This window comes from Amia ocellicauda, chromosome 8, assembly GCF_036373705.1.
Source record: "Amia ocellicauda isolate fAmiCal2 chromosome 8, fAmiCal2.hap1, whole genome shotgun sequence".
Taxonomy (NCBI): Eukaryota; Metazoa; Chordata; class Actinopteri; order Amiiformes; family Amiidae; genus Amia; species Amia ocellicauda.
Window position 1 is genome coordinate 16,103,912 of NC_089857.1, and position 9,618 is coordinate 16,113,529.

Sequence of the window (9,618 nt, forward strand, 5' to 3'; positions counted from 1 at the left end):
ACAGCCGACCTCCACTGACTAGCAATGGAGATTTCTTTCCAATCCAGGAAGTTTGTTTTATATGATTTTAGGACCTCCTCATTGTGTACATAAAGTAAGCATTTATTGCATAATTTTCTTTTTGTTTTTCCCCTTCATATTGCACTGGGGAGTTGTTAGAGCATGGCTTCTATGGGATGCAGAAAGTTCAGTTGATTCTGGGCCCAGTGCAGCTTGGGTAAGATTTCAGTCTTGGATATAAAACCCATAAAAATACACATTTTCTAATCATGTTGACAGGAAACACTTTCATACAACAGAGTAGTCTTTATTTATTTTACTCAAAGAAAAAAAAGTAAGATGAAAGTTGTAATTAAACTGTTCATACTGAAACAAATTTAAATAATATGCACATTAAAACAATATGCAAATCTTAAAATATCCTGTCATCACGATTGCTTTCTTATTCCTCGTCACTATTGCAATCTTTTTCACATTGTGGAGTGGAATTTTTCGTTCTCATCTGTTGCACTACGCCAGTTACCAAACAGCTAATCCCCCTGATACAAAACCCCATCTCTCTAAATTCAGTAATAATGTAATAGTATGTGTGTAGGGCTAATGTTAACATTGCAAAGTTTGGGATATGTTTTTTGGTGGTGTCTGTTTTATTATAGCTTTGACTTCTGTTCAGCGTGATCAGGGATTCATTTTCTCCTTTTAGTTATAGGATGTTGCACAAGACCATGTGTTGAACCTGAAGGTGCACCATAATTTGAGTAAAGAGCCTATACTGCTACTAGATACAGAAGCCGTGCTACATTACAATTGCTGTTGTTCAGTGACTATAGCCACATCATAGACCCTCAGCACAGAGAGACGAAGTGGAGCTCTCCCTTTTACCTTCCGAGGCTACCGTGTGATCCTCCACTCACTTCCAAAATTCACAGCTTTATCTTTCCTGTGCCCTCCAGTAGGACACAGAGACTTTATATTTGTTTATTTAAAAAAAAAAAAAAGGAAAAAGGGTGTTTCCTGAGAACACTGAGCTCAGTTTGTTTTGAATTTGCCTTTGAACCGTGTGACCCTCGCCACAGCTCGCACTGTTGTGACAGCCAGGCCCAGCAGCAGCAGCAGACAGATGCCCAGGAACAGCCAGACATCCAGGAGCCAGCGCTGGTACCAGGGCTGCAGGAGACAGCGGGTATGCAGGTGGCGCCCTCCCCCAGACTGCAGAATGTGCTCCACCCAGCGAACCAGCCGCTGTCCGGGCGGCAAGGGATGAGACTGGTGGATCCTGCTCAGAGCCAGGGCCGAACTCAAAAAAGGTCAAAAAGGGACGCAGGACTCAGGTCAAGTCTGGAAGGCCTAATTGGAAAAAGGTTGTATTCTTGTACTCCCACCCTTTGCCTACAGCATTGAGGGCAAAGTAATTCCATATGATTTGCATTCAGCTGGGGTATGTCTGCGATCCAGTCTTGATGTGGTTCATGCTACGAATGATGGCAACAGTGAATAGCTTATTATATTATGACATCTTGTATGCCACACACTGCTAATGCCACTTGAATAATGCACTCAGAATGAGTCTGGTCTTTCTCATTTGACTCTTGATTGCAGAGTGATTGAATATAATAATGGGACCAATTAGGCCCATGTCACTGCTGTGAAAAACTGAAAGCCGACCCATTCCCTGTGATTGGGTCTCTGCGCAGTGGCCAGGGATGGTTGGCAAAGGTCAGCTCATTAATTACAATGAACCTCATAAACATGCTGTGACCATGAGGAGTTATTAAAGATGCTGCTAACTGTAATCTTCGCTTATTTGCTCACCTCTGTCCCAGGAAAGTGACTATCAGTTCAGTCTAAGAGTACTGGATGTTTTTCCACTCTGGAAGGTAAGGCAGCCTGTTCAATAGGAGTGTCCTTTGTGTTTTCACGAGTTTCAAGGCCAGTCTCTTGGTGCTTGTTTACATTTCTCTGCTGTTCATTTTCTTCTGTTTCTATTTTTATTTTTAATTATTTAATCAACCCTCAGCAGGATGCACCTCTACAACAATACTGATGTGAAACTTTCTCTTTTCACAGCCCCTCACCATGTCACTACCCCTAGTTGATTTTTTAAAATGCAAATCTCATGGGTGTATGGATCCCTATGGGTGTATTCGTTTGTATGTACCTCTTGTCTCCAATGAGTCTCTTTATGATGCTGGTAAAAACATCCCTGCGCAGGTCAGTAGGGCTCAGTGCCAGGCCCAGCCCCTTTGCCTCGGCCTTCACCATGTTGTCAAACTGGTCCCCAAACAAAGGGATGCCCAGAACGGGCACGGCATGGTACACTGCCTCGAAAAGACTGTTCAGCCCTCCATGTGTCACTAGGAGTCGAGCTTTGGGGTGCCCTATGGACACAGAGGTCAGGGACACATGTTCAGACAAATACAGTACTTCTAGAAGAAGATCCCTCCACACTTTCACCCAACTATAAAAGAGAAAGCCTTTTGAAAAGATGCAGGTTTTCCTCTGAGCATTTGTTTTCTCATATATTGTTGACACAAAAAATGGCAGCATCTCCTACTGTTTTTATTTATTTATTTGTATTGTTTTTTATCACATTGATTTATTTTTATTTGAGCTACTTCAAGACAGTTGAGACAAAGCAGGTGTATTCTCTGAAACTCACTTTTTTTAACCATTCCCACTTTGCACAGAAAACTAAAATAAACAGTGCAGGATCTGATGCAGCTGTTAGCACTGTTAGCAATCTGAATCTGTAGATGCCTGAGAGGCCACAGGAGATACTGAGCATTACCCAGAAGACAACACAGCCTACACAACAACATGCATAGTACCCATGATGTTGCACACCATCCCTTGTGAAATACCAATGTGATAGTGAGGGAGTATAGCACTTTCCTTCACCCAGTCACAATATTGTCTTTGGTCGACTTGAGGGAATTTAAAGTGACATTGGTCTTACCCAGCAGGTCATTCTGAGGCAACCACTCCACCAGCTTGATGTTGGCAGCAGGCTGGATGTGCTGAGGCCAGTGAGAGGGGACGAACCTCCATATCACCGCCTGTGGGATACCAGCAAAGCCCTCATTCATCTCTTGCAAGATATCCTCCTGGGGGACTGATGTCAGCATGGAGCCTAGAGTCACTACAATGAACCCTGCCTCCCCAAAGCCAGAGATGAAATCTTCTAACTCCTACGCTTAACAGGGTGAGCAAAAGAAAGAAGGTACATTACTCCACAGACCACAGAAACCTAAACAGGAACCTAACAAATCTCAAACCATGTCCTTTATATCATTTCAAGTGGGTTATGTTGAAGAGCAGGCTATGGGGTTCCAGATAAAAGGGCAGCATTAGCCGGTCCTTTGACCTTTTGCCAATTGAGGGTGATGTGAAAAGGACTCTGAATTCAGGTTAAAAAAACAATGCTCAGTGAGACCAAAAGAAGATTTTATTGATCTTTTCCATTTCAAGCTGTCTTTTCCCATGCATTGTTAGCACGGCATTCATTTCAGACCTTTCCTAATTACTTAATGAATGATAACTGCTGTGTAACCAGCGTAGGGTTTTGAACAATAATAAGGAGCCAAAGCACTTGTAGGTCACAGGTTACACCACAGGGGAATGTAAATCTCCCTGTACTAAAAACATAGTGCCGGAGAGGAGACACTATTTCTATTTAGCTCATATTTTATTACCACAATATCTGGTAACACAATATTTGTACAATTTACTTTTCGTTTTAATGTTCTAAACCCTTGAGTACTTACAGTGACATATATTTCATAAACAGTTAACAGGCTGAACATTAATATATTATTGCACTTTATCAGGCCTCTGTATGTGACATATGCAGTAAATCATGCTGGGCTCCTAAGGGTTACATTTCACTGGGTTATCAGAGAAACTGTGTCACTAGGGGGAAAAAACTCCACTATGTTTTTACATAATCCCGTCCCCAGACACAAACTAGGCTCCCTATTTGTTTTTTTATACTGACAAGTAATGAATCAATCATCATTGACTACCTAATGTGCTGATATTGGATACAGAAAGTTTTGAGTGGCTGCTGTGTAATATTAAAATTGTTTTCATAACCAGAAGCTATGAGACTTGCATTTTTATGGCACAATTTAAATCCCTTATTGGTAGTTTCCATATACATCCATATTCAAACACAGTCTTTAATGAAATAGAAAACTAAAAGAAACTTATTAGGGAGACTGACTTTGCATGTTTTTCTTTAAACTATATACATATTCCTAAGCCTTTTTGTAACATTTCACAGACTTGCATTTATATGCCACAAAGTCTTCCAACTTGCTTCACTGTTTCCACAGTTCTTTGACATTCCTCTGAGACTAACATAAATGCACCAGAAATGGCCTTGCTCTGAATTCTCCGCTATAAGTAAACAATGGCATATGTAGCATTGCTGAAAAGATCACCACTTAATACTGTTTCAGATAAATATTGCTTGAGGAGACTGGTGAGGAGGTGAGAAACAGCAGGGGTACAGAAAACATTCTCAGGGATGAACAGATGGCCAAATAGGAGGAAAGAAAGCAGGAAGAAGGAAACAGAAAGAAAAATGGGCTTTGTTAAAAAAAATGAAAAAGAAAAACAAGAAAACAAGAAAACATATAGGAAAAGGCTGTCAAGCTTCAAATGACAGTGTACCTGCGTAACTGGCTGTGGTGGCTTTGACAGCAGCCCTCCCACACACACAGTGTTGGGCAACAGGGGCTGGGCAATGTCCAGTGAAAAGTCGGTGTTGAAGGCCCAGAGCTCTGACTTCCTGTAGAGCTCTGTGAGGGAGGGCTGGGGTTGGAAGTGGTGCTCAATGACCATCTGGAACTGGGCCTGGATGAGTCTCTCTGCCACTGGGGTACCCAGGGACAGCAGGACGTTCTTCACCCGGCCCCAGAATCCCATCTGATCAGAGAGCTGGGAGCGGAAGACAGGAACATAGGACAGGGGACTGGGGAGGCCACTCTGAGGGCCGTTTAGGTTTCCAGGGAAAAAGGCAATGTATGGCACGCTGAGCCACTCAGCCAGCAGGAAGGAACAGGGGTTGAAAGCATCTAGCAGTGCCATCTCAAAGGCCTCCCTCTTCAAGAAGTCCATTAAATTAGAATCTCCTAAGATGTTATCGCACTGATAGGCAAAGTGGCCCATAAGCTTCACATAATTGCTGAAAGTGTCTCTGAGAAAATAAATAAATACATATTTAAAAGCATTATTACTTAATTCAGAATAATAAATAAAATTAGACTACCCTGTCTTTACTATTGTATTGCCTTCTACACAAAATTGCAAGTGTTAAATCAACTCTCACAGTGTTAAATTCAACACTGGGAACATGTCTATGTGTCCACTCTAAACAGAGTTTGCTTCTTATAATTAACTCAGTAAATAAATACCCAGACCCAGTCAGACAAGCAAACTGCTCATGCATATTATACAGGTAATGCTTACAAGCACCACCACAAGCAAAGAAATAGACAAGAAAGATTATGGTAGGTGTTGACTGACATGAGTTCTCAGTTAGGGTAGAAAAACACAAATATACATATACTGGCGGGTAAAGACACATTTTACCCTCAAACAATAATTCCTTAACAATAATTACAAACAATCAAAATAAATCAATAAAACAACAATTATTCAGGAAACCACCACAATGCATTGTGGGAATGGTAAGTTCTTTGGTTTTACACTAGTACAGTGTAAACTCAACACTCTTAATTTTGACACCCAGTATTAACACTGACTCTCAAGATGGTTTAACTCTCAAAGTGTCAATTTAACCCAATGAGTGTTGAAACAACACTGTTTTTAAACTATATTTTAATGCTGTAATTTTAACACTGTAGAATTTGCATTGTACGCTCTTGTTAGCTCAGGTTAAAAATGTAGGTGTATAACTGTAACTGATGCATCAAAAGTCTCTTCTTGATACAGTAAGTACATTCATATGTATGCAATAGGAATACTCTTAAAATACTCTCATCTTGTAGTCAAATCTGTAATATTTAAAGGGTTAAATATTACTTTAACCTTACATATTTCAATACACTGAACCAAAACTCTTACTGAATTAATATTAGCATACATAGGGTGTGTAGGTGTTTCTTAAATGTAACAACAATTAATACAAAACTGCACAGAAGCTTAAGCACAAGGACATGAACAAAATACAAGTCAAACCTTCCCTGGAGATACTCTTTCTGCTGTTCAAGGAACCAGTCATTTAATTCTTTAATGTAACTTTCACTAGCTGACCATGATGTGATCTGATAGCTGTTGGGGCGTCCCACATAATCCAGCCCTATATTTTAATTTGAGAAAAACAAACATAAAATAACAGACAAACTTAAAAAAATAGAACTTAATATGAAACTTTGTTTCTGGTTTTGCTCTAGGCATCGCTGTTTACAAGCTGTTTGTTCTCTCCTACGAAACAGAGGCACATTCTAGAGACTTGATACTGGACCTTGTGCCAAAGTGTTATTTTCACTTATTTGTCCTAAAAACAACATCAGATCACCCTGAGTTTACAGTACAGACCCAGAGCTCCCAGCTTTTTCCAAAACTTGTTAGTTCAAATGTGAATGAAATTTGGTATCTGAGCCAATTCAGAATTCAGTGCTAAATAGCCTTGTAGCAAATAGTGGGCAGTAATTGCTCTTCTCTATAATTTTACTGTCAACTTCATGCTGTTACAATATCATAAACATGTGCTTTTACCTTTCTAATTATTTTTCACTGAACTTTATGATTAATAGAGTTGTGTTATAACAGACCCTTTGCCTGCAGGCTTGTAGCAAGCATGGCTATATGCATGTCAAGATTACTACAGAACAACATAAAGAACTGGGCCCCTGCCAAGGGCTATCACATTGCTATAATTAAATACACATGTTGTTCCAGTCTGGTGTGGCAAGGAGATGAAGATAGTCAATGGGAAAGCTGCAGCACTGCTTATGTCACTGTTTCACCTCAGATCAGGATGCTTACCTTGAATAATGGGATTCCCAGTTTGCAGTAGCATGTGGACCTCATGGCCCCTCTCATGAAACGTGTGTGAGATCTCATCCAGCAGCAGGTAATGACTTCCCCCTGTAGGTCCCACCAAAACAAGCTGAGAAATTGGGCCCCAGTAATGGTCCCCCATTCACCTGTTTCTCAGAGACCCAGAGATGCCACTGGTTATCTCTGAGTCCTAGTGACCACACTAACACAGTGTCAGCACTAGGAGGTTTTCACGTGATACATACAAATAAAGCAAACATAGTACGTATCTGATATGCTCCAAACAAACATTGTTTGTCTTAAAACATAAAAAGACAAACAAATGACAAATGAGAGGCCATTCAGCCCAGCCATTCATCAATCAATTAGTGTCAATTAGTGTCTTCAGGATATTTCCTGATACACACAAAACTTTTCAACAAATCAATTTCTTCACTTAAAATGTATTTCTAATGCAATATGTAATATAACATTTTCTTCCTGTTTTCCAATATCTACAGACCCATCTACAAACTGCCACCTATTTTAATATGTACAATATATTTGACATTTTAAAACAAACTAATTTCACAGGTTTAAAATATATGATCAAGGACATTATTTCTGTGTATTTTAGTTTTCTTGAAGTGGTGTAATGTAATGTACTGTAAGATCATTTCTCTCATTCAGACGAATTCACCAAAGGAACTACTCTGTTCCTGAAAATGTCTGGTTATCATCAGTATAAAAGAATCACTGGGAAACATACAGATGACATTTTGTATGAAATTAATGAAAGAGGAAATTAAATAACAGGACACCATATGCTAGTATTCTTTTAAACAGCTGCAGACAAATGTTTTCACCTTCTGAAACTAACTTAGGCCTGGGCAAAATCAAAACTTTCGACCCACCCACCAATCACAAATGGAAAACAGTACTTTGTGGTAGATTTGGATTAGGTACAAGGGAGACTGGAGTGAAATACAAAGACACAAACAACAGGGACAAAAACTGCATACATAAACTGTAATTAAACAAAGAAAAGTCAGGACTCTCAAGGGAAGAAGCATCCCTGTGGCTTTGGTATCCTAGAAGAACTGGATATTTGTGTGTTGAAATACAATGCTGCAGATGTTTGGAATTACAATGCATACAAAATAATAAAACAAAAAAACATAGCTTGGTCAAATTATTATACTGATGAATCTCAGAAGTGTCAACACTGGGAGACCAAGAGTATATTTATTTTTAATTTAAATATTTGTTATTGTTAAATATAAGGATCCTGTTATGACCAAATCCATGTTTAAGGGCACATTAAATCGATATTCTGGATTAGCTGTAACAATCTCAGACCTCAATCTGATGGTGAGAACTGAAGAAAGCATTTCCCTGTAGTGTAATCCCTGCAACCTGGAGGAGCTATGGAGGCTGTGCTAGTAAGAGTGGTCGGAAACCTCTCCTGAAGGAGTGCTTATTACAATGCTTCACAAATGTATGTAATTATTTTTGACAGAATACATAATATTATTATTGGTATTGCATTTTTTTTCTAGCTAAATATTACACACATATTACAGAAAATTGCTCAATCAAGTTTAAATATTTTTTTGTATTAAAGGTTGCAGCATGTCTTTAGACTTCTCGAATACAATAATTCTCTGCACTTCACTAAATCCATCAATTTCCATCTTTTTGGGAATGATCTTAACAACAGCTTGATTATTACAACAAAAGTCTAGAAAGGAAAGGCGGCAAATATGAATGTTTTTCCCATTTTGACACGCAATCTACATTTCAATCTACAGTATCTGTACCATCTTCATCATAGATTTAACATTGTACTCGTGGTATTTGTTTGTTTTCTTCCTTTTTAATGACATGACATTGCTCCAGTTAGAAGCAGATGTTTAGCCTGATTGCAAATTGTTCCTGTATGTTTCAGTGTAAAATTGAAATCTTCTGAATGAATACGCATTTGCCCTGGGAGAACACTTTTGTTGATGAATGTGCTGACAGAATATTTTCCTGTGATCCTGCACTCTCTGTTGAAATATTTATTCAGCTTTTTGACTCCTTCCTTTCTGTAGTAGCCTATAACAACTCTTACAAAAGCTTGGACAAATGAGACTAAACATTCAGATATCATGCTTCTTACTTTTATTAGTTTCTTATTTTATTTTCACTACTGTGTTTACTTCAGTTATATAGTTATTCTTGCATTATACATAAGAGACTGTATTTACCTCTAGTTATTGTTTCAATATATATTTTGACCACAGTGATTTAAACACTATGTCTAATTTGAAATGTGATATCTTCTAACCTGTTAACCTTTTAGCAACTTACCGATCAAGCAGACAGTGAGAATCTTGGCAGACTCCGTCAAAATAGGGAACTCCAGCAAAAAAAGCAGGAGAAACGTTGGAACTCCAGCCATCTCAGAGCTTGTGAAGCATGCCAGAGAACTGTGTGTGTGTGTGTGTGTGTGAGTTTCAGCATGTGGGGGTCTCCAGCATTGGCAGGGCAAAGGAAATGGCAAGCGTGTGGGAATAATTGAGAATGAGCAGCAGAGCAGCAGACAGGAAAACACACTGAAAGAGGGGT

At 39.2% G+C, this 9,618-nt stretch overlaps 1 protein-coding gene across 1 annotated transcript; it reads right to left on the reverse strand.

Annotated features, from left to right (window-relative positions):
- Positions 1–653: 653 nt before the first annotated feature.
- On the reverse strand, positions 654–9,617 carry LOC136755528 (UDP-glucuronosyltransferase 3A1). The gene is made up of 7 exons (XM_066712194.1): positions 9,361–9,617; positions 7,015–7,116; positions 6,205–6,325; positions 4,675–5,200; positions 2,957–3,188; positions 2,159–2,378; positions 654–1,297 (listed from the first exon to the last, which is right to left on the reverse strand). The coding sequence occupies exons 1-7, from the start codon at positions 9,449–9,451 to the stop codon at positions 1,030–1,032; spliced, it is 1,560 nt and encodes a 519-aa protein (XP_066568291.1). The 5' UTR covers positions 9,452–9,617; the 3' UTR covers positions 654–1,029.
- Between the last annotated feature and the right edge of the window lies 1 nt (position 9,618).